The sequence below is a fragment of the Cucurbita moschata genome, unplaced genomic scaffold (genome assembly GCF_002738365.1).
Source record: "Cucurbita moschata cultivar Rifu unplaced genomic scaffold, Cmos_1.0 Cmo_Scf00016, whole genome shotgun sequence".
NCBI lineage: Eukaryota > Viridiplantae > Streptophyta > Magnoliopsida > Cucurbitales > Cucurbitaceae > Cucurbita > Cucurbita moschata.
Genome location: NW_019268532.1, coordinates 2,543,186 through 2,567,611, shown reverse-complemented (window position 1 = coordinate 2,567,611; position 24,426 = coordinate 2,543,186). Strand labels below are relative to the sequence as shown.

At 34.3% G+C, this 24,426-nt stretch overlaps 6 protein-coding genes, 1 long non-coding RNA gene and 1 other non-coding gene across 8 annotated transcripts; 4 read left to right on the top strand and 4 right to left on the bottom strand.

The window, feature by feature from the left end:
* The first annotated feature begins 91 nt into the window (after window positions 1-91).
* LOC111454429 lies at window positions 92-6,152 on the top strand. The gene is made up of 4 exons (XR_002712419.1): window positions 92-281; window positions 485-625; window positions 738-831; window positions 5,356-6,152. It is a non-coding gene; the product is annotated as an uncharacterized LOC111454429 (long non-coding RNA).
* On the bottom strand, window positions 1,213-2,740 carry LOC111454426 (protein RADIALIS-like 4). Its single transcript, XM_023095915.1, has 2 exons — window positions 2,392-2,740; window positions 1,213-1,461 (listed from the first exon to the last, which is right to left on the bottom strand). The coding sequence occupies exons 1-2, from the start codon at window positions 2,667-2,669 to the stop codon at window positions 1,434-1,436; spliced, it is 306 nt and encodes a 101-aa protein (XP_022951683.1). The 5' UTR covers window positions 2,670-2,740; the 3' UTR covers window positions 1,213-1,433.
* Window positions 6,153-7,394: 1,242 nt separating the features above from the next.
* On the top strand, window positions 7,395-7,468 carry TRNAN-GUU. The gene has a single exon. It is a non-coding gene; the product is annotated as a tRNA-Asn (tRNA).
* A 362-nt stretch (window positions 7,469-7,830) lies between these two features.
* Window positions 7,831-10,618, top strand: LOC111454422 (protein RER1B-like). The gene is made up of 4 exons (XM_023095912.1): window positions 7,831-7,959; window positions 8,270-8,643; window positions 9,406-9,586; window positions 10,327-10,618. Exons 2-4 carry the CDS (start codon window positions 8,294-8,296, stop codon window positions 10,378-10,380), a joined length of 585 nt encoding a protein of 194 aa, XP_022951680.1. The 5' UTR covers window positions 7,831-7,959; window positions 8,270-8,293; the 3' UTR covers window positions 10,381-10,618.
* Window positions 10,619-11,723: 1,105 nt separating this feature from the next.
* On the top strand, window positions 11,724-12,973 carry LOC111454425. Its single transcript, XM_023095914.1, has 2 exons — window positions 11,724-11,870; window positions 12,701-12,973. The coding sequence occupies exons 1-2, from the start codon at window positions 11,750-11,752 to the stop codon at window positions 12,952-12,954; spliced, it is 375 nt and encodes a 124-aa protein (XP_022951682.1). The 5' UTR covers window positions 11,724-11,749; the 3' UTR covers window positions 12,955-12,973.
* A 1,152-nt stretch (window positions 12,974-14,125) lies between these two features.
* LOC111454417 (isoflavone reductase-like protein) lies at window positions 14,126-16,024 on the bottom strand. Its single transcript, XM_023095906.1, has 5 exons — window positions 15,754-16,024; window positions 15,518-15,652; window positions 14,908-15,145; window positions 14,619-14,822; window positions 14,126-14,545 (listed from the first exon to the last, which is right to left on the bottom strand). Exons 1-5 carry the CDS (start codon window positions 15,934-15,936, stop codon window positions 14,379-14,381), a joined length of 927 nt encoding a protein of 308 aa, XP_022951674.1. The 5' UTR covers window positions 15,937-16,024; the 3' UTR covers window positions 14,126-14,378.
* Window positions 16,025-19,164: 3,140 nt separating this feature from the next.
* LOC111454424 lies at window positions 19,165-20,015 on the bottom strand. The gene is made up of 3 exons (XM_023095913.1): window positions 19,900-20,015; window positions 19,577-19,817; window positions 19,165-19,463 (listed from the first exon to the last, which is right to left on the bottom strand). Exons 1-3 carry the CDS (start codon window positions 19,949-19,951, stop codon window positions 19,358-19,360), a joined length of 399 nt encoding a protein of 132 aa, XP_022951681.1. The 5' UTR covers window positions 19,952-20,015; the 3' UTR covers window positions 19,165-19,357.
* A 1,009-nt stretch (window positions 20,016-21,024) lies between these two features.
* On the bottom strand, window positions 21,025-23,707 carry LOC111454415 (putative pectinesterase 11). Its single transcript, XM_023095904.1, has 4 exons — window positions 23,062-23,707; window positions 22,129-22,317; window positions 21,802-22,037; window positions 21,025-21,310 (listed from the first exon to the last, which is right to left on the bottom strand). Exons 1-4 carry the CDS (start codon window positions 23,434-23,436, stop codon window positions 21,121-21,123), a joined length of 990 nt encoding a protein of 329 aa, XP_022951672.1. The 5' UTR covers window positions 23,437-23,707; the 3' UTR covers window positions 21,025-21,120.
* Window positions 23,708-24,426: the final 719 nt, after the last annotated feature.

The window sequence follows — 24,426 nt, the reverse complement described above, 5'->3', positions numbered from 1 at the left end:
CTTAAGATTGCTGTCCATGGCAGTACACAAAGGAAAGATCTGATCGTCTTCGCGTGTTTCACTTCGCAAATTTCCCGCCATTTCGTCTTCTTCTAATCGAGAAGAATCAATCCCAATCTCTGGTCTCTTCTTTCATCTCCACCATCTGCTTCGAGCTTATTGAGCCTCCCAATGGCTACTACTTCCTCCAATCTCTCACTGTTGTTAATTTCATCTGCAGTTCGTTCAACGCAACGTTGTTGATTTCTGCCGCATTCTCATTCTGTTTTCATCGTCTACAGGTCAGTATCGTTTATCGCGGTTTTACACCGATTCTGGTTCTTGATGACTGTCCACACAGAAATTTTTGTTGATTTGACATTTTTTTCTTTGAAATTGCATGTTGTTGTTCGTTTTTCAACTCAGCATTGAAAGATTTGATCATGCGGCAATATGCCGCATTCTCATCCTGGTTTTACTTGTACCGCGGATTCATCCTATTCAGGTGCCTGATAATTGTTCCTTCCAATGGCGACTTCCTCCGATCTCTCGCAGTTATTTTATCTGCAATTCGTTCGATGTTCTTTAATTTGAATGGATTTCCGGTGTCCATATCCTATTCTCATCTTGTTTTCACCGTCTTCAGGTCCGTATTAATAAGCGCGGTTACATTCCGTTTCTGGTTTTCGATAGTTGTGTACATCGAAAGTCATGTTGATTGACATTTTTCTCAAATTGTTGTTCGTTTTCCGAAACAGGATTAAATTGTTTAATCAGTTACTCGAGTCGGATTTTGCCAGATAAATTACTCATCTCCATCATCAGGATTTACATGCGCAACCTCGTCTACAGGTCAGTAAAATGGATCTTGTGCGATGCCTCTTTTCATAATTGTTTACCTCGAAAGTTATTGTTCTTCCCGTCTTTCCCCAATTTTATTGTTTCTTTTTTACCTCTGAATTCTTAAGCGTTTAGTTGGTCATCTCCTTGTCTCGGTCTCAAATTTACAATTTCCATTGTTTACTTATTATTCTGTCTCTACATGTTCTGTTGATCGTTCATTTGATGAAATAATTGGATTGATCCGTCCACTTTATACTTGATTAGACGTCACATTGGCTAGTCCGTAGACTAGGAATATCACTTGTAGCGATAATCAATAAAGGCAAACATATATATTCTTTGCTTTTTCTTTTCTTTTTTTTAATGATTGGAAAGCGAATGAAACAGTAATCACACAAGTACACAAAAGCAGAATTATCAGGTACAAGAACAAACAGGTTACGACTTAACTTTAGTTTAGGCTACACATGTTACCAATAGTTTAGCAATCTATGCTAGAAAGGACCAACAGGGCGTGAAAATAAAGAACACTGACACCCAGCCATATTCCTGTAATTTTCGAGAACAGCGCTTCTGCAGCTCTTATTACATCATCGGTATAATACCTTCCCTTATTGGAGCTTTAGATTTTTCATGAGCCTGCAACAATAGTTCAAAGAGAGAACGATGGAAACATTAGCTAAATGTTTCTAAATGTGAATATATGGACAGTTAATCTGCAAGGAAGCAGAGGTATAGTTTAAGGCGAGTTCTCGGGCATACTTGATGCTTAATTAATCCACCCATGTCAGTTTTGCCAGTTTTTTTAATCAGTTTTTGTGCCCAAGTACTGAAGTAGATCCAAATGTTAAAGAAGGGATGGATAAATACGTAGATTTCTGAGTTCAAAAATACAGGACCATGTGCATGCAACTTAGAAAAGCATGAGAGATTGTGGGAATGCATGGATAGGAATAGCATGAAGTGTTTAGAAGAACTTCTTTAAGTAAATGAAAACTTCTCTATTGGTACAATTTTTTTAGATGATACCAAAAACAAAGCTGCAAGGATTGAACGAAAAGGTATACTATTATTCGATCGAAGAAATTGTTGAGGATTGTCGAGGGCTCCATAGGCCTCACGGGAGGCTCTATAGTGTACTTTGTTCGAGTGGAGGATTATTGGGAAGGAGTCCCATGTTAGCTAATTTAAGGAATGATCATGGATTTATAAGTAAGGAATACTATCTCCATTGGTATGAGGCCTTTTCGGAAGCTCAAAACAAAGTGATGAGAGCTTCAAAGTGGACAATATTATACCACTGTGGGGATCTGTGATTCTTAACAATTTTGTGAGGCTGATGGAAGGTTTGTTTTACTGTTAACGTTGAATATCTGTTCTTGGAAGAACCTCTTTTCGCGTATACGCAATTTTGAAGCCCAATTAGCTCACGGATTTCGCTATTTTGAATGTCTTTTCCCCCATGAACTAAATACTCAGAGATTTGGATGACTTTCCGAGATGAAAGTAGGATAGAGACTTGACATATGACATAAAAAGACGCCTAGGAGTAGATAGATAGCACGTTACCTCTGCTCATCACCACACACTATACTGTTGGATGCAATGGGCTTGTATTTGGGAAGAGGAACCTTTCCAGATTCTATATGCATCAGATCGTGCACCAGGATATCATAATGCCTTTTTACTTCCTCGGCTGTTTTTCCACCTACGGCCCTGGCCACTTTTTGCCACCGGTCTGGTGTGTCCTCGGGGTAAAAAGCCAGAGCATCCTCAAATTTTTTGTTTTGCTTAGGCGTCCATGAGGAGCTTGAACTGCCTGAAGATCTAAAAGTATTTGATGCCATTATATCAAGGGAGTTTGGAAGGAAAGCTGGGAATGTAGGGTCTGAGTGCCTCTTGTAAGCGAGGAGTTAGTCAAGGTTCTGGTGTGAATGTAGGCTGTGAGTGCCTCTTATATAGTCAAGGTGATGGTAGTGGGATTAAACAAGTTGAAGAATACATTTTAGAGTGATTCCCTTTGCCTTGAAAGTTCGAGTGACCGACCAAGGGGTCGTAAGATCATTTCAAAACACTGTTCTTGTCACTTATAATATCGTCACTTCATCAGCAATGAGAAATTCTAAAGATTTAATTGGCTGGTGGGAGGATTAGATCCAATTCTTACCCTACGCAATTACACACTAAATGCTGCTTTCAATATAAACCTCCACCTTCCCTCCCTTTTAGTGGGTCTCTGGATTATTGGTCCGTTCCCCTTTTGCATATTTCCGCTACTTGCAATAAATTTAATCCAAGAACAGGTAGGACCATCTCTCTCACTTCTTTTTTTAACCGGAAAAAACGGTCACCATTGATACAAATCATTTTTCCAACATTAGCTTAGATGTTGAAATAAACTTTTGAGAGGGCCTATAGTATGCCCGAATTAGGAACTTTTGGAATGGAAACTTTAGGATGCTAAGTAGAAAATACTTTCCAGGGATCTATTTATTAATGACATATTCATATTATTTCTTCTTATTTGATAAATAGATATTTGGAAATATATATAAATATTTCTATCATATTTTTGTGCATATCTACTCTTCGCACATAATGTGTTGAGGATTGTTGGGAGAGAAGTTTATATTGGCTATTTTAGGGAATAATCATGAATTTATAGGTAAGGAATATATCTTCATTAGTATAAGGCACTTTGAGGAAGTCCAAAGTGTGCTTTGTCGCACGGTATGATTGTTGGGAAGGTTGTTTGAGGGCTCCATAAACCTTAGGGGAGGCTCAATAGTGTAATTTATTTACTTAGTGATTAAATAATATATACAAAATTAATTAAAATGAGTAAAGGGAAATTTTAGTTGTACTTAGAAAAATATTAGTCTAAATGAAAGTTTTGTTGCACCAAAGATTCAAATGTCAGTGCCGAAGAATTTGTAGCAGCCCACTAGGTTTAAGATTCAGATTCCAATCTAAACAACAAGATATCTAAGTATTTAAAAAGATAGGTAACTTTTTATTAATATGCCACTCCAACCGTAGTTTGACTCTTGAAGTATGCAATACCTTTTCTTTTTAGAAACTAGGTTTATATAATAATGTATACTCTAAATTAGTGTTTTTTTCTATACGTTAATAGAAAATATGATTTCAGTTGAAATGTATTTTTTTGAAAATTACTCCAAATACATACTAAGTATGGCTGAAGTGATTGGACACATTTGTATTTCTTCTCTACCAATAATGTATTAATCTAAGAAGTATTGGTAGAATTATTTATTTGTTTTTTTTTTTTTTTTTTTGGTAAAAGATGATTTGATTGCTATTTTCTGATACTTCACTTTAAATTCTAGCCTAATGTCACATCGTGCACATTTTATTTTTTTCTTTTTCGAATATACATGTGAAACTAGAAATTTGTGCATCATGCAATGAATAAAAATACCTACAGTTATCTCGTGTCCACTTGTTATTGTGCAAGAATGATTTTGTTTAGTTTGTATTCTATAAATACTTAATTTTATTGGATTAATATTCTACTAGAATTGGCCAATCGTGTGGCCCACCCTCAAACATTATTATTCACGCAGATCCAACTTTGGGTGGACACTTAGAACTAGAATGTTAGATCTTGTACAACTTTTTTTTACTGAAAAAACTAGACTTGGAAAAAAGGTTAGACATAATGAATATTGAATTTTGGCCAGCGTACATGTTTCTTTGGGTTATCTCACTCCATCTCTACTTTTAGATTAAACTCTGATGGCTAGCTTTCTCTATATTTTAACTCTTTTTGAATAATCTTATTAGCGGTGTCTATGAATACTATTGGATGATAAAAGTTCCACGTCGACTAATTTAGGGAATAATCATGGATTTATAAATAAAGAATACTCTCTCCATTAGTGTGAGGTTTTTTGGGGAAGCCCAAAGCAAAACCATGAGAGCTTATGCTCAAAGTAGACAGTATCATACCATTGTGAAGAGTTGTGTTCGTCTAACATGGTATCAGAGCCATGCTCTAAAACTTAGTCGTGCCAATAGATTTCTAACATGGTATCAGAGCCATGCCCTAAAACTTAGTCGTGCCAATAGATTTCTAACATGGTATCAGAGCCATGCCCTAAAACTTAGTCGTGCCAATAGATTTCTAACATGGTATCAAAGTCATGCCCTAAAACTTAGTCGTGTGAATACGTATCCAACACCATCCATATTACTTTTATTTTATAAAAATTTCATGAAAAATATACGTAATAAATCCTATTCTTTTAGATAATTATCTATTTCATCTTTAATCTAATCCCTTAAACATTCTCATTTCATGTTCTTTCATATATAAAACAAATTGTTGATAGAACTTTGATCGAGCATTAAAATGATTTTTTTTTTTTAATTTTCCAAATATCGTGAGAAGGATTTATTTCTTTTGATATATTTAAAAAGTTGATTAAGCATGATTTTTTTTTTTTTTGGTTGGATTTCAAAGTTAGAAGTTACATTACACATACTTAAACTGATGTGTTATTGTGACAGGAAGGATCCAACAATAGAAGAAGGCCATCAATATTGAGGTAAATTCTCTAACTTTGTGTGGGATTCTTCCAAATGGATGATTTTCATTTACCATCCTTATCATCACTTATCATCACTAGTAGAGTACACAACAAAAGCAGAATCTTTGAATAAGTGGAATTATAATTTTGAATCTATTTTGAAACAAGAAATCCCTTGGCGCTCCAAGTATTCCAAAGGATAACAAAATAGAAAGCCCAATATGATTTCTTTTCTCTTAACTACCAATGGAAATGCTGGATTTTATTTGGACAGGAATATACTCTTTTTTGCATGTTGGGCAATGATTAAATCCATTTTTCTCTTATATTACTTAATTAACTCCAACTTGAATGCATTTTCTTTGATTTTATTCTCTTCAAGTATATTTGTTTTTTTGTTTTTAACTTCCAATGGTTGGAATCTTTATATAATTATCCCTCTGGGTTGATTTTTTAAATATTCCAAACCTTTCTTTTTTCTCGAGTGCACTCCAACTCTGTTTTCAGCCATAAAAGACAAAAAAAAAAAAAAGGAGAGAATTAGATTTTATACGGCTAATTTGGATTCTAAATGAGATAGGTTTGAAAATAAATATATTTAAGTGAATTATTTACTCTCAAAACTTCAAAACTAAGCTAATTTGGTGGATTTGTAAATTGTCTTAGGGTCAATAAAGATTCATGTAAACGGATTTTATAGTATGTCGTTTTTGACTCCTCGAGCACTCTTCCCTTCTCGAAGTAATGTCGTCCATGTTTCTAGAGATTGTTATCTTATAATTTTCTATTTCTTTTTTTATAATTACTATGATACGTAAAATCTCTTATATTTTTTTTTGTATTTTTAGTAGCGTAGTGTTGAGATATGGAGCCTGATGCCTGTATTTCTAGTAATGTAGTGTTGGGATATGGAGCTTGATACTTAGATCTAGTAGAGATATATTTGGAAGATATTTCATAAAGATATGATAAAGATATATATAGTAGATATTTGGTAAAGATTTGATAGATATATATTTGTTAGATTATATCTGTAGGTTTAAATCTTTGAAAGCTATATTTAATAAATTGAAACCATATATATAACCCATTAGGCAGTGCTCTCAAATTGTACTTCTCTTCCTTCCTTATTCTCTCTTGTTGTACATACCCGAAGTCATCAATAATAAGATCTTTAGCCAATATTCCTCCTGTATTTTCTCTCTCCGATTCTTTGTGTTCATCTTGATCGAGTGTGTGCGTTGTTGAGCGATTCTAACTCATAGTAAAAGAAAAAGACACAAACTCATAAAGACACTAACTATAGGCTACAAACTCACATAGATCTTGACTAATCTTTGTCGATGATGTTATGTCGAAGGAGATGACTTTCCAGTATTTCTGAGTCTTTTAACCTTGTAGCATTTTCCTATATATTTTTTGCCATAGCTCAACATTACATCAATACGCCTCAATTGTAGATGTGGAAATTTGTTGAAGACCCTACAACGAGTAGAAATCAATACTAATAGAGAAAAATCACATTACAAAAATTTGAACAAAAGACTTCCAACTTAGATATCATATTAAGTCACCACTCAACTAAAAAATTTACACTTATGAGTTATGATACATTTAATTACATCATCATATATAAATGTTACCATCTTTTAACTCATCCATTTTTTGTACCATAAGTGTCATAGTCTTTGAAAAGCTTCCGTCATTTAATGTTGGATCCTTCAATCCTAGAGTCGAAGTCTGTATCTATTCTTTAGCATAAGTGAATAATGAATTTTGCCGAAACGCTTATTAATAAAAAAAAATTAAAATTTGAATTTTTAATTTAAAGTTTTTAAATTGGAACTAAAAATGTTTTAAACACGGTGAAAATAAATAGTTTATTTTTTCTATTGAATTCTTTATTTTAAAACACAAGCGAAAATGAAACTTATATTATTAAATAAATCATAATAAATAATAGTAAATAATCCATTATTTAAGTACAAAAATAATTTAATAGAACTAGATAAACAAACAGCTGGAATAGCTCAGTTGGTTAGAGCGTGTGGCTGTTAACCACAAGGTCGGAGGTTCAAGCCCTCCTTCTAGCGTTTTTTTTTATATATACGAAGTTTTTTTCCGTCTTTCTGTAAATTATATTTAATCTTTTTTTATTTGAAAATTTTACTTTATTTTTAATAAAAATAACTGAAAATCTTTTGTTATGTCCATTGCATTCATCTTAATTCACCGTAGCATCATAATATATAATATAAAATTAAAACAAAATGAATTAAAAATAATTATTTTTTAGAGTTCATGAAAAGAACCCTTCGATATTTATTTATTATTCAAATGGATTTTATTAACTCAATTCAATAACTTTCATATATTTTTCTTTTTTTCGAGAGAGAGAAAAAAAAAAAAAAGCTAGCGGTAATTGGAAAATTAATATTTAAAATGAGAAAATAATTGGGAAATATTTCGGTCCGAAAAACTGAGCCAACAGAATCGTCTTCATAGATCGTTACTTCTCAATTACGGACTCGCTCCGATTCTCATCCATTTACTGTTCTTCCTCTTCCTTTTCGGATTATTCAAGGTTAGATTTCAGTTTCTGCTACTTTCGATTCCTTTTCCGAACCCTAGTTCTTCGATTTCATGGTTTTCTTCTGCTCAACTCGATTTCGTTCTGTAAATTCCATTTCTAATTGTGATTGCCGAGAACTGCCTTCGGATAGTGCCATTTGGTTTCGTGATTTGAAATCAGAGGAAGTAAAATGAACGGTCGGAAAACAGGAGATCCAAAATTCGTTTGACTTTTCTTGTTCTTGGCGATAGATTAGATTGATGCTCTTATTTTGCTCTCGATCGTGTTTTCTTAACCTAATGTCATTGTTTACAATTCGAAGGATATTCTAGGGGATAATTTTTTTATGGAAGGAGTTGAGGGCGACGCAGCCTCAGCAGTAGCTCCTCTGGCCAAATGGAGAAATGATTTTGCCAGAGCGTTTCAGTATTACTTGGATCGATCCACTTCTCACCCGGTTCATAGGTGGTTGGGAACCCTTGTTGTTGCGGCGATTTATGTGTTGCGTGTTTTCTATGTTCAAGGGTTTTATGTTGTGTCGTATGGCTTGGGAATCTATATCTTGAATCTCCTGATTGGGTTTCTATCGCCGAAGGTTGATCCTGAGCTTGATGTCTTAGACGGAGCTTCCTTGCCTACTAAAGGGTCTGATGAGTTCAGGCCGTTCATACGCCGACTTCCCGAGTTCAAGTTTTGGTATTCCTCTTGCATTATCCTGTTCAGCAACTTTGATTTCTGCGTTTGATTGCATTCAATTTTGGATATAGTTTTTGGCTAATTGTTATGTGACCTCCGTTCTGGCATTTTCTAGAAGTAACTAAAAGGATTTCATTGCTGAAAACTAGTATCTGGTGCTGCATTTGGTATTTCAAAAACCTCAACCATTTTGTAAAAGGTTATACGGATTATATATATATATATGTATATGTATATGTATAGAAAAACATGTATTTATGTTACTGGCTCATATAAATTACAGGGTTTATGTTGAGAAGATATATCTCTATCCAAATTAACCTTTTTCAGGACAGAATGTATATCATCATAGTTGTTTAGAGTGTGTTATTTATTTCTGTAAGGCGCTTCTTGCCAAGTGTAAACATACTGAAAAAAACTTGTCATTGCATGGGGATGGGGTGAACTTGATGATTTCATGGTGGAATAGTTTTATATTGTCAAGTGTCAACCTTATTTCAAACACCTGCCATTCCCTGAGGATGGAAATTCAATGAATTTTGAAAGTATTACTGTATTGGGTAGTGTTAGTGAATTGTGCAGCACTGCATACTGGTTGGCTTTGATGATTCCATTGTATTCTTAGAATTTTGGAGTGTCAAATTATAGCAAATGCTTGGTAGTGGTCGAGGCTGGAGTGAAATGGTTGGCTTTGATGATGTTATTTGGTTGAATTGATGGCTTTGTGGAGTCTTAAATCTTTTTCTCATTTCTGTTCTTCAGGTATGCCATCACCAAAGCCTTTTGTATTGCCTTCTTCATGACCTTCTTCTCACTCTTTGATGTTCCTGTTTTCTGGCCCATTCTTCTTTGCTATTGGATTGTTCTATTTGTCCTGACAATGAAGCGCCAAATCATGCACATGATCAAGTACAAATATATTCCTTTCAGCATTGGGAAACAGGTGAGGCAACAAGAACTTGGCTTATAGTCATATAAACATCCCTCCTGCTCCCCTGGGCAAAAACCACTTACTCCCACCAAAAGCCAGAGAGAGAGAGAGAGAGGGAGGGAGAGAACTTGTCCTATAGTCGTGTAACACCCGTCCTGTTTCCCGTGGCATTAATCAGGGAGAGTAGCCATATCCTATCATCCCTGAGACAAATCATTGGAGGGGCTAAAACAATGTGACTAGTAATTTAGTGAATGGATGAATGAAAGAGAAGTGACAAAACACATTTGGAACCTAAATCCAATAGTCATTAGAAGACATACAGACTTCAAATATGTGTCCAATGGTTAGTTGGGGCAGTCATTCCAATCCAAAAAACAGAGAGGCATCCTTCGCACCCCGGGGCAAGAGAGATAGTGTAACGACCCTAGATTTCTACTTACCTATAGTTGCTACCATCATCATGATGTAATCATTTTTCAGCCATCCTAATGTAACATATGGCAGTGTTTTAAGAATGTTAGCTACAAGAGATCGTGAGATCCCACATCGGTTGGGGAGGAAAAAAATCATTCTTTATAAGGGTGTGGAAACCTCTCCCTAACGGACATGTTTTAAAAACCTTGAGGGGAAGCCCGAAAAGGAAAATCCCAAGGAGGATAGTAACTGCTAGCGGTGAGCTTGGGCCGTTACCAATAAGGAGGCTTCAAACATTGTAACTAATACAGCTTTTCCCCTTTGTTTTGTGGCAGAAATATGCAGGAAAGAGGTCTTCTGCAAGTAGCAGTGGCGTTTCAAGAGACTAAGTTCCATCATACCCCTTCTGGTTAGTAGTAGACAGAAGTGTGCAGCATTCCAACTCTTCTTTAGGTTTTCCGGTCGGAGCACCGGTTGAAGAGACAAGGTAAGGAGAAAATGTTAGAAGTGAATCACGTTCGAGTGCTTCTGTGTTCGAGCCAGTGCTTAGGTGTTAATGTGGATGTTGTAATAGATTTTCTCATATGTGTTGACCACAATATATCCTATACTTAGTTTTTTATTTTTTTTTTCTTTTCTTTTCTGATGGGAAAAAAATGAAAATATCCAATTAATATTTGCTGGGTTCGGTTAAAAGATACCAACGTGTGCTCTTTCGACATCCTACACAGTAAATGAATCATGAATTACTTTTTTTCGTTTACTTTAATTGTTTATGTTCTTTCGAGCATAACTGATCAGGTCATGCTTATATATAGGCTCATTCTCCAATGACGGGATGCTAAGACGAGAAAACAAGCAATCGATGAACTAAAAACACTCCTAATGATGTAGTGATGTCGAGAGGACATAACCCATTCCTCCAGGCAAAAAAAACAACTCTTTTAGGAGAAAATAAGGTATAATTCAACCGGGTAGATATTTTCTAGTTTTTCACGCCACATGAAATAGAAGTGTTTGAAGCAAAATGTTGTCAAATTAGACCACGATTTAAAAATGTCTGGAAAAGCTCTATTGTGATTTCGCGAGGTAATCTACATCGATGTAACGAAAGTGAGGGAGGGACCTACAACAATCACAGAACGCCCTGAATAATCAACCCGTTTGTCAAGCAGAGAAAATAAGGTATCCTGAATAATCAACCCGTTTGTCAAGCAGAGAAAATAAGGTATAATTCATCGGTATAATTCAACTGGGTAGATATTTTCTAGTTTTTCACGCCACGTGGAATAGAAGAGTACGAGCATAAAATCTATATTTTAGAAGAAAATAAGGTATAATTCAACCGGGTAGATATTTTCTAGTTTTTCACGTGTGGAATAGAAGAGTTCGAGCATAAAATTTAAAAATTATGCATCATATTGAATCAACGATTGTCGTATCAATTTTGAAATATGAACGTCCATCATTTTTTTTAAAAGAAATTAAAATTATTGAACATATTTAATTTCCACCAACAAGTATTTCTCAACTACTTAGACTTCTCAATTATATATTTAAAATAAAAAATAATTGAATTTGTAATAATAAATAAATAAATGGTTACATTAACATGGCCAGCTAATATTATTAGGGACTTCCATTGCCTCTACCAACTCCATAATACCTTTCCCTTTTGGCTTTAAATCAACACATTATTATTATTATTATTATTATTCCCTTAACCCATTGTTGCTTCTCTCTTGCCTTTCTCGACAAATGACCCCTCGAACCTATGTTTTAATCTTCTTCTTCTGGTCTCTCCTCACCGTTCTCACTCCCGCCCTCGTTTTCCTCTCCGAGAGTTCAAAAACGTCGTCCCACTCGTCCCAATCTCCAGGTAAACGCTCATCTAATAACATTCTTGAAAGACAGTCGTAGTTGTCTTATTCATTAAACTCCCCTATTTCTCATCTATTTCGTTTAATGTGAGATCCACATTAGTTGGAGAGGAAACGAAACATTCCTTATAAAAGTGTGGAATCGTGAGGCTAACGACGATACGTAACCGGCCAAAACAGAAAATATCTGCTAGTAGAGGGAAACGAAGCATTCCTTACAAGGGTGTGGAAACCTCTCCCCAATAGACACGTTTTAAAATCGTGAGGTTGACGGCAATATATAACGGGCCAAAACGGAAAATATCTGTTAGCAGAGGGAAACGAAGCATTCCTTACCAGGGTGTGGAAACCTCTCCCCAATAGACACGTTTTAAAATCGTGAGGTTGATGACAATATATAACGGGCCAAAACGGAAATATCTACTAGCAGAGGGAAACGAAGCATTCCTTACCAGGGTGTGGAAACCTCTCCCCAATAAACAAGTTTTAAAATCGTGAGGCTGACGGCAATAGGTAACGGGCAAAAAAAGAAAAAAAAATCTATTAACAGAGGGAATCGAAGCATTTCTTACAAGGGTGTAGAAACTTCTCCCCAGTAGACACGTTTTAAAATCGTGAGGCTGACAACAATACGTAACGGGCCAAAACAAAAAAATATCTCATAGCAGAGGGGAACGAAGCATTCCTTACTAGGGTGTGAAAACCTCTCCTTAATAGACAAGTTTTAAAATCGTGAGACTGACGATAATATGCAACGGGCAAAAACTGACAATATCCGCTAGCGGTGAGAAATAGAAACTAAATTTTGCGGTTATTTTGTGTTTGGCAGATGGGAAAATCGTAGGGATTCAAATGAGTAGAAAAATTGTGGGATTGACCAGAAAATATGAGATGTTGAAAGTTTTGGCAGAAGAACAGACCTCACCGGCGGCGATCCCAACACCAATTACAGCACCGGCGCCGGCGCCGTCACCGTCGCCATCGACTGCTCTGCCTCCGGGAACCGCCGTGCCGTTACGGAGGTTCATGGCTGGTGCTGGAAAGGTCGTAGAGACGACGTTGGAGGGTCTGAGTATTGTATGATTTAAAAATAAAAATTAAATATTATTTATTTGGAAAATACAAAACATTTTAACCCTTTTGGTAAATAAAAAAATGGAAAATCGAAATTATTTGTGAATATCTTTTCTTTTAAGCAAAAAATAAATTTAATAATTTTTTATTTACTGCTTCGTTTCTTTTTTTTATTATTATTTTTTAGTTGACTTGTTTATTATTATATAAAATTCAATTAATATAATATTTTCTTTTAATTCATAATTCATATAATTAAAATATATAGCCAACCTAACTATATAATATTCATAATTCATATAATGAATTTTTGTCTCCTCAATTATTTTTAATAATGTATTTTATCGTATTGTTTATATTATATCAACTAACCTTTGTTAATTAAATAACACGCCGTCATTTAATTATCCGTATATACAAAATAGTATTATAAATTTTATGATTAAATAAAATATCTCGTTTTTCGAACTGATTGTCGATCTAATAATTTCAGATGAACTCACTAGTCTTTCCATCTTTGAAAAAACTAATAATCGTTTTGGTCAGAGTCTGAAATCCGAATTGAGTCTAAGAAGAACAATATGAAATAAGATGGATGCCACAAAAATGGTGGATGACTAGATCTAGTAGCGAATAAAAGAGCAGCTAGCTCCCGTGGTTTGTTGGGGTCGGTCATACTTCTTCAGTCTCATGCTCCTATAAAGCTTTTAGAGACTCCACCTATTGTAATAAAAAAGAAGTGCAGCCTATTCGTCACGTTCAAGCTTTCAATTACAAATTATAGTTGGCTAGCGGTCATTGTAGGATTGATGGTCATGAAATTTACGACCTTTCAATTAATAATAGGTCATTATAAGGTTTATTTTTAAAACTATAAGTAGTCATTGATTTTGTTTCTTTATCTTTTAGTATAAAGATTTTCGAGATTAAAATGAAAGTTGTACATTATGCTTCTTTTATCTTATGTTTAGAGTTGTATGTTAGAGTCATTTAAGTAGTCTGGATCAAGTTCTCTCGTGCAATGATTCGAATCACGAGCTTAGAAACAGGTTTTCCTTACCTTTGGTTTTGATTATCACACGCTAATCCGTTCCAAACGTTATCGTTTAGAACCCAAATAGAAGCCATTATATGGAGGAAAAATGAAAGAACACCACTAGCTGATTGAAGGTGGAAAAGCTCCATCAATGGCGGAAGAATGACATTGAGGCGCCATTTATTAGGTCAGTGAGCCAAAATCCTCACATTTGTGGAAGTAAAAACTATCATTCATCATCAAACACATAACATATAGAACAACAGCAGCCAAGAAACCAAAAACAAATAAAACACAACACTCTTCAGCAAGGGAAAGAAGAAACAAACGGTATGCATAATGGTTCATTACTGATACACCCACAAAACTCAGCAAGAAAGGCAGCCCCAAGTTTCCTTCAAACAAATCGAGAGAGATACTCATCCACAGTGGTGTACCTGACTTCTGGGTACAGCGCCGACGCCTCCACTCCAAATGATGCCTCAATCTCGAAGTTCGTCTGATCTCCCTTTACAAACACCGAGTGGTTCAACGCCAATATCACATTTAATGGAAGTGGAGCCTCTGATAAACACCAACCATCAAGCGTTAAGCATATGGATTACGGTAAATTTAATTAGTTGTAAAGGAAACTGACCTTGAATGTCCTTGAGGATTTGGTCCTCTGGAACGTAGATCTTTTCCAATACTTTGTCGATCTTTTTCTCCCACAATGCGACAAGATCATTGAAAGAGTAGGTGTTTTTGGGCGGCCTGATGTAGAGGATTTTGTTTTCAGTTTTTGGATCGTCCACGGCTTTGATAGTGTAAGTACCAATATCTTCCTCCAAGTTAAAAATCACTACATATGAGGATGAACTATGCATTATACAGAGTGTTTTCGCAAAAATTTGAAGGAGCAATCTAAATTTATGGGAGTGGCTAACCTTTGGGGTGTCCGTCGCCAGAGATGACGACTTTGTCTCTAGGAGGCGCGGTGAGTCCTGGCTGCGAGAGTGTGGGGAGAAAGTAGCCATTGAAACAGTTGGAGGACACATAAGTGTAGGGAATCCCTTCACGCTCAATTGCCCTACGGATTTGGGCCTTGATTGCCAATGCAGATTTTGCTGGCTCAACTGCATGGAGTCGATCCACATCCATCCCGAACTCCGAAGGAAAAAACCTCTGCCGCGTTAATTATAAACATCAAATACGATACAATATGCTGAGTGTGAAGATTCAACTTAACTACTTATTGATAATTTATTAAGCACGAAATTGATAGTTCGAATTCCTATACGAATTTCAATAATGAAATACAAATTTCGAAATCTACGAACATATACACTTTCAAGCGTTAATTATAAACATCAAATACGATACAACATGCAGAGTATGAAGATTCAACTTAATATCAAGCATGAAATTGATAGTTCGAATTCCTATACACTTACAAGAACTAATGAAACACAAATTTCGAAATCTACGAACATATTAGATCTATTGGATAGGTAGTTATAACTGTTTTTGTATACTCTCGGATCAAAACTTGAGTACCTTGACATTGCAGGCTTCTTTGATTGCAGCAATGATCTTGACTTGATCCGCCAATTGCATTTGGCCAAGCGTTGAAATCACGACATCCACCTCCTTAATCGCCTTCACCAAACTTTCATGATCATAAAGATCTCCCTGCACCATTTCCAAATCTCCAATTTCAACAACTTACGCAACACTACACAAATTTCATATCAATCACAAAAATCAAAAGCGAGAGATCATTTCGAAATTACAGTGATCAATTTGACTCCCAAGTTCTTGAAGTTCTCGACGAGCTTTGCTTTTACAGGATCCGCAACGGTGCTCTCTCTGATCAGAGCAAAAGTAGGATGGCCGGCTTTGGCGCTCGCCTCCACCACGAACTTTCCGATGTAGCCAGTGCCTCCGATGATCAGAACTTTGCTTTTCTCCGCCATTGACGATGCGATGGTTGCCTCTGTCGCTTCAAAAATACTCTCGCAGAAGAGGCGCGACTCTTATTGCCGGTTATCAATGGATTTATCACCATTTTTTAACGGTATTTATTTGCAGATTTGAATCGCTGAAATTACCATTATAACCCTCCATATTTAAAAAAGAAAAAAAACAAAATTAAAAATATTAGAATTTATATTTATAGAATCCGTTAATTTTTAACAAATTTTAAGTTTTATAAACAAAACAAAAAATAAAATAAAATTTATTATCGAAAAGACGGAATTACCCCGCACGGTAGTTGCTGGCGTTGGCTCGATGTCATTGTTTGACAGCAAACGGTTGGGTAAGCGGTCATTTCAGCTTTAAATTTTCTTTTCACTTTACAAGTAATTATTAATATTTTCATTTTAATATTTGAATATTTTAAAAAAAATAATTAATTTTATATTTTCAATTTACCCACTCACCTTTTTGTAAAATTTCAATTATACCCTTTTCATTATTTTGAGGATAAACGAGCATGAATAAATGATGATGGAGGTTTTTACAGTGGCTTGAGAATTCCTACACAATTCTCCAAGACTTACTCTCGTGTATTTTACTGTAATCGTACGGGTGAAAACTCAATTTTTTTTTTTTTTACGCTCCAGAATTCATTATGAACCGATCATTTTGTAAATGTAAGATCAGATATATGTGGCGGAGAAAAAAAGAAAATAAATATTGATTAAAAGAAAAATAAAACCATCATTGAAGAGTAAAGAAGAAGATAAGATGACAATTCGTGCCCAAAAGGTAAAAAAATAAGATAAGATGCAATTTTAAATGATGTAATAATATATATATATATATATATATATATATATATATATATATTGGTTAAAATCCAAAAGGTAAAAAAATAAAAATAACTGAGATGAATAAGTAAAAAAAAATGATATTTTTGTAAAGGAAACTAAGATGGACAAGACTAGGACAACAAAAGGCACTGATGAATGGAAGTCACTAGGAAGCATTAGCGGGCCAGGGCTTTCGAAAGTTGGGCCCACGAGGCCCATTTTTAATTTCTAAAGCTTGAGTTTACATGTTTAAATAAAGTCCAACAAGTGGGCCCCACCATTTCCCCCTTGTCCCCCGTGGTCTACGCTTATACCCTACTTTAAATAAACTATATATATATATAATCATTTAATAATAAGAAAAATTTGACTTGTTTTTTAAAATGTAATTTAAAATTAGATAAAAATAATAATAATAATAAACGCTTAAATTTTAAATAAATAAATACCATATTTCTCATTTCACTCGATTTCAATAACTTATTTAACAATATTTTTTCTATATTGTAATTTAAGTTTGACTAACCTATAGGACTAGAGCTACGGTGAATGAGTAGAATGTGAAGCACTCGAATCACGTTCGAGGGACCTATTAGACTTTTAGGAAACAGACCAACGTGAGTATAGCCATGGACTAAGAGCATGTAACTATGTACTTGACCTCGGCTCCTTACATTAGTCAACCAAAGGGACTTGAGCTTTAACCAATTTTAGTTCCTCTCCTTTGACTCCTCCGTGTTGGTCTAAATTTGTTCTGTGTTGGGTCTTTTTTTTTCATTAGTTGGATTTATGATTTTTCTTATATTTGCAATATGCTTAATTGGTTGATTTTTTTTATGTAACACGGTAAATTAAACTATTAGAAGTTGATAACTATATATTAGCAAAATAATATAAAAATGATTCGAGTTAAATTCAATAAGCAATAAATTTGATAACTGATACACTTAATATTTCAAAATTCAAATTTCTTATGCAAAAAATTTATTTCTAATATTTGCAAATTTAAAAAATTAATACATTTTTTTAGGTATTTATATTTAATATAATTAGTTAATAAACCAAGATTAAAAATATATAAGGTGAAGATTGACATTATCATATTTTATATTTATTATCGTTAGAAAATATTAACGAATCAAATGTGAATTTTTATATATATATATTAAAAATATGTCTAATAAATTTTTGAATTTTAATTTGGCAGGAGATCATTAAAATTTTAAATATTCTATTATTAAAAAAAAATATTTTTTTTTCAAAAATATTTTGAGAAAAAATTCTACGGATATATTTGGACAAAATAATCTAAACATTATTTTTATTTTTAATATGAATTATCATAACAATTAATCCATTGAATTGCTAAAATAGTATGCGGTTTCCAAAATTAAAATTTATTTCCTTCAAAACATTATTCTTTTAAAATAATTATGCAATCTATCTACTAATTATTATATTAGACAAAATTTAATAATTTTACCAATTAAACTCACTATATTTATCTTTTATTCAAACTAGCAACAGTAATTAAATTAAAACTCTTTGAATTAAATAAATATTATTTAAATATATTCACGCCTAAGATAGAGATTAAAATTCAACATGGTAAGATGATCTTAGTTTAGATGGATGCCAAATATTTATTTCAATAATGAATATTAATCTTACGATTAATAAATATTGTGGTTTTTGGCCAATTATACACAACCTAGTAATTTAGAGAAGTTTTCACTCATTTACAAAAAAAAATGTTTTATTCTCTTCAACCGGCGTCGAATCTTAAAATTCACTCTCTTTAGGGACCTAACCAGCATCGAATCTTATAATTCACTCTCTTTAGGGACCTAACGTCTTTACTGTCAAAATGACTAATGACGGACTTTGATACCATTCATAACAGTTCAACCTACCCCTAATAAATATTATCTGTTTTTAGCCATTTTAAAATGCACCTATTATTCAAAAATTTACATTATTATGTTTCATTTTCCTCTCCCATCGACGAGTATCACAAAAAATAATAATAATAATATATATATATATATATAGAGAGAGAGAGAGAGAGGGAACTGCAAATCTAATAGATTAATAGAATGGAAGCAAAGAAAATCATTACAATTTGGTATGAAAAACCATTACAAATATAAAGCATGAGATAATGATCGTGTCGATTATGATAAGTTTATAATAATTAGATTCATTAATAAATTATTACTTGATTAATCTCCATCTAAATGGATTATCAATCAATATTTGAAGTGTAATAATATTTTAGAGTAAGAAAAGTAGAAAATGGACTGAAAAAAGGAATAAAATTATGATGGAAAAGCATGAATCTTAAACACAGAGATTATTGCGAATGAAAAAAAGAGAAGAAAACATAGAGGAGAGAAATTGTAGCATATATTATCACAGACTAAGCATGAAGAGAATTAAGAACTTCAAATTCCAGATTACAAACGAAAAACAGAACCTTGCCATCATTATACAACATATTTATAATCTATTAATTTTACGTAAATTACTGATTAACATATATTCACCTTAACCAAGCACCGACTCCATTGCTGAGATTCAACTAGAACGACGCCACGTCTGTGACGCCGTACTGAGACGCATACGCTTTTGCAGCGCCGTCGAGGACAGGCGGTTCGTTCAGAAAAGCAGAATTGCTCCTCCTCCACCTACACACAAACAGAAACAACCGCGCACATCTCCGTTTCTTAATTTCGTCCTTCGATTTCAATCCGCAAAGGAGTAATTAAATTAATTAATTAATACAACTACTTAAATTTACCAGCCATTTTTCTTCAACTTCTCTAGGTTTTTCCTCTCCAAATCGCTTTCCGCAAACACTTCTTTCTCCGCCTTACCGATCGCCGCAGGAAACGAACTCGATCTTTTGTAGTCTATTCCGACCGTATCGCCATCCACCGGCATAGAAATCGCTCTGAGATGTTCTTCCTCCAATTTCCTCTTCGATTTCCAGTAAGCTTCGATTTCCTCCTTAGTAAGCGATCGATTCCTCTTAAACTTGACTGAAAATAAACAGTTATTACACAGATTATTACTTAACTAACATCATGAACGAAATGAACAAACGAAATTCATTAGGATTACCGGATTTAGGATCGAGAACGGGAGAGTTCCATCCGCCCATCAGAGAACCCATTTCGTGGTAATGAAGTTTTAGGTAGAGAGAAAAAAAGGAGGGAAAGAAAGGCGTTTAGATGAGGCTCCTTCCAAGGACTACTAGGCCTTTATATAGTGTTAACAAATGCGTGCTCCGTGTGGGCCCTTTTATTTATTTTTTATTTTTTTATTGTTTTAATTTGTGCTTATCTTTTTTAATAATAATAATAATAAAAAGATTAAGTACGTGTGGAAAAATAGTATAGGAAGGAGATGCCACGTGTACAGAAGTGGGACCCGTCGGGAAGGATGATGCGGCGGGCATGATTAGGTGGTGTGAGATTTTGTCTTGTGGCGCATCAAAGTTACGGCGCGCTGCTGCTTTTGTTACATTACAATTTTTGACAGCCTGTCAATTGGAAGTAAAAAAAGGTAAATTATTTGAAAAAGTTAAGAAATTTGACTGTTAATTTTAAAGCAATAAATATTTTAGATATTTTTTTTTTACCATTTCAGATTTTCCTGATGAAATTTAATTAAATTCATTTTGCATTTTATTGAATAAATATTCATTAAAATTATTTTAAAATATTAATTATCCCTGGTTTGTTTGGTTGCCATAATTCGAAAACATGCCATTTTAGCCTTTGAATTTTGAAAAATAATTTGATAATTTAAATTAATAACAAAAAAAAAAAAGAATAAAAAATTAAATTTTAGGGATTTTTTAAACTTGTTTTCCGAGACGGTAATAATTAATTTAATTTTACACGTTACTGTTCTCATCCATGAAGGTTTTCATCAATTTCAAAATAGCTGAAGCTTGAAAATGACAACATTATAGAATACAATTCAAATATCTCCGTCCACTACCCATGTTTGGGGGGTGTTTTGTTTTTCATTTGGGCATGCATATGCCATGATGACACTACGAGCAAATTAGGTGTAAGCCAATATAGGAGAGAAAATCTTAGAATACATTATCTTCCAAATAGAATTTCAATTTCGAAATTATATGGTTACACTATAACCAGACAACAACACGAACGTCGAATAAAACCAATAAGTTAATAAATACCGGTCGATATAGAGAATTTGTGAGAAGAAGATCGGAAAGAATCGTGGAGTAGTATTTATTGATTTATGAGAGTTCTAGATACAAGTGTATAAACAATGAATATAGGGATAGAATGGTAATTACAGACTTTTTTAGGGTTTGGAAGCGAAGGCTCTCTTGAAATTGGTGGGTAAAGGCCTGAGCCAATGTGCAGCGCCAATGAAGGTTTTGGAGAAGAATGGTGCAGCTTCTTGGGTGGTCATGTTGGTAAATGACCATGGTACCCTTCTGGATGGATTGGCTCCTTTTCCGTAACATCTGTATTGTCCATAGTACACAGTGCTGCCATACATTTTCAAATATTTAATTAATTTTAAAATATTAATGGATTTATTAAATATTAATAATGTTGGACGATAAAAGTTTCACTGCATGATCATGAGTTTATAAATAAATAATACTCTCTCCATTGGTACGAGGCCTTTTGAAGAAGCTCAAAGCAAAACCATGAGAGTTTATGCTTAAAGTGGACAATATCATATTATTGTGGGGAGTCGTGATTCCTAACATGGTATCAGAAAGCCATGCCCCTGAACTTAGTCAAGCTAATAGATTTGTAAATTTTTAAATGTCGAACAAAGGACTCCAAAAAGAAAAATGAGTCAAGCCTCTTCGAAGGTACGAAAGAAATGACTAAGACTCCAAAGGAGTCGAACCTTGATTAAGGGGAGACGTGCTTTATTTGAGGGGAGGTGTTGGATAATGAAAGTCACATGTCGGCTAATTTAGAGAATAATCATAGGTTAAATTTAAAAGGAGGAAAGAATAGAAACCTCTGTTTGGATGGGTCTTGCCAGTTGTCCCAACCCTCGGGGAGAATAACATCAGACATGTAAGTGAATCCAAACACGACCCTAGAGAACGCCCCCCACGGCCGACCCAGAACGGCGGAGTTGATTCCGGTGATCTTGCAACCCATAAACACGAACCCAGTGTTCTCCGACGGCGACTCTCTCCGTTGGGCCGTGATGGTCCCTACGGAGTCCGACACCGAATGCAGATGGCAATTCTGCAAAAGCCCAAACTCAAATGGGTCAATAAGCTTTCTTGGCCCAATAGGCCCAATAGGCCCAATTCACAGAGAAGGAAAGAAAATGAACCTCGAAAAGTGAAGCCCCGTTTCCGCAGATGAAGTCGGTGGCTCCTTCTATGTAACAGCTTCTGTAGTAATGGCGGCCGATGTCGTCTAGCAGAGTGTCTTGATGACCCAGAAATCTGCAGGCGGTAAATGAAACTCGGTCTCCGGATACCCGTAACGCCACCGCTTGCGCACCCGCCCCGAACCCGTTCTGAAAAAATAGTATAAATACATATATATAAAAAAAAAATCTTACAATTTTAAAATAAAAATTATTTAAGTGAATAAAAATTCAAAATCCATTGGATAATATTTTATTTTTTATTTTTGTACTTTATCTTATTAGGAAATAAAATAATATTAAAAGATTTGAAATAATAAGGACAGAATAGATTAATACCCAACTAACTTCCTTTTTAAGATAAAAAATATATAATTATATAAGTAAAGTGATACTAAAAATAAAAATAAAAATTCATAGAAATTTAATTTCTATAAAATTGCTGAAAGATAAAAGTTAATGTTCGTGAGTTTATAATAAAAGAATATTCTCTTATAAGAGGAGAAATTCAAACCAAAATCATTCATTGAGAGATTATGCTTAAAAGTAGACAATATTATGCTTAAAAGTGGACAATATTATACTTAGTCTAACAAAAATTATTTAAAATTTAAATTAATAAAGATTAATTATGACATTTAAAGATTTATAACTTTATTGAGGATTAAATTTATAATTTAACTAATTTGGGGGAAAATCTCAGTAGTTCATGCAAGCGTTTCAAAAACATTAGCTAAATTACAAAAACTGAAAAGAAGATTTCACAAAAGCTGCAAAACGAGAATAATCTTCGTCAAACGAAGCCATGGAAATCGTACTGTTCGAAGTTAAATGAATCAAAAACAGATAAAATCAAATCAAAACAAAAGTTCTTGTTCCGTAGAAATTAAGAACCTGAATCGTGAGGTATCGTCCAACGAAATCAGAGGCCAAAACCGCAAGAGTTGCAGAATTATATGTATTTCTGCTATCATTCCAAGTAATGATAGTATCAGATGATCTTCTTCCACTGATCGTAATGTACGGTTTATTCGCTGGTACAGTCACCTTCTCTCTGTAAATCCCCGGCTTCACAGCAATAAACACTTCCTCCAAATTATTTTCAGGCACCGCATCAATCGCGTTTTGAATCTTCGTAAAATTTCCTCTACCGGATTGATCGACAGTGATCAGAATCGCTGTTTTCGCCATCGCCGCCGTAAACTCCGCCACGAGCACACAAATCACAATCGCTGTACAAGCCTGAAAGAAACCGCGCGAACGAGACATTTTCGTAGGATTTTGAAATCAACAGATTTCGATTCGGAAATGAAGAGAAAAGAAATAAAAACTCGTAGATGATTTCGATTTCAATGATGATTGATGAACTACGAACAAACGTTGGAGCGTTCTTATAGGTGATTGAACAACGCGTTGCTTGACGTTGATGGAAGCTGCGGCGCCGGCGGAGTGAGATTTTGACAATGAACTTGAGGGCGACGCAAATGGAAGTAAGTTTGAAAAACAGAGAGGGAAAGAAAAAAAAGAAGAGGAAGAGTGAGTTTGTGGCATTTGTTTGAAAATTTGTAAAATATTAAAGGGTAAAATAGTAAAAACATGTGATTCTTGAGGGGTTGAAAACGCACTCAATGTGACGTACACGATTCTCTCGATTAACCACAATGCCATTCCATACCTGCTTCAGTTATTCATTGTTTTCCCCTTTTAGGTTAATTTGGTAATTAGCAACGTTTGTTTCATGCACATAATAGCCAAAAGTACCGAGGTAGATATCTCGTTTCGGTGTCGTGTTACATCCAACGAGTCAACGTTTTAGACCGATGTGGGTGTGGCTCTAAGCAAGAACGGAGTACGTTCCACAAAAACCGTTATTTTGCTGGTGATAGACACGTAGGTTGACTCAGCTAGATACTAAAGTTACGTGTCATGTTAGAAAGATGGTGAGGTCAGCTTTTCTCGTGCACTCTCCTCGACCCATCTAGCTGAACCTAGAGCACATAGTCTACTGCGAGAGACGGGTGAAATAGTCGGTCTTTAAAATTTGATATTACAAGAAATTACAATTTTTATAATTAAATATTATTTTAAATATGGTAATTATTTATTTATTTATTTATTATTTAACAAAGGGGTTATTTATTATTTAAAAAATTAATTATAATTTACTTAGCTGGCCATTCTTAAAAAATACTTCTTTGAAGAACTGCCAAATCCACTTTAAATATTGTGATTATGGTATAACAAGAAGATTATGCTAAA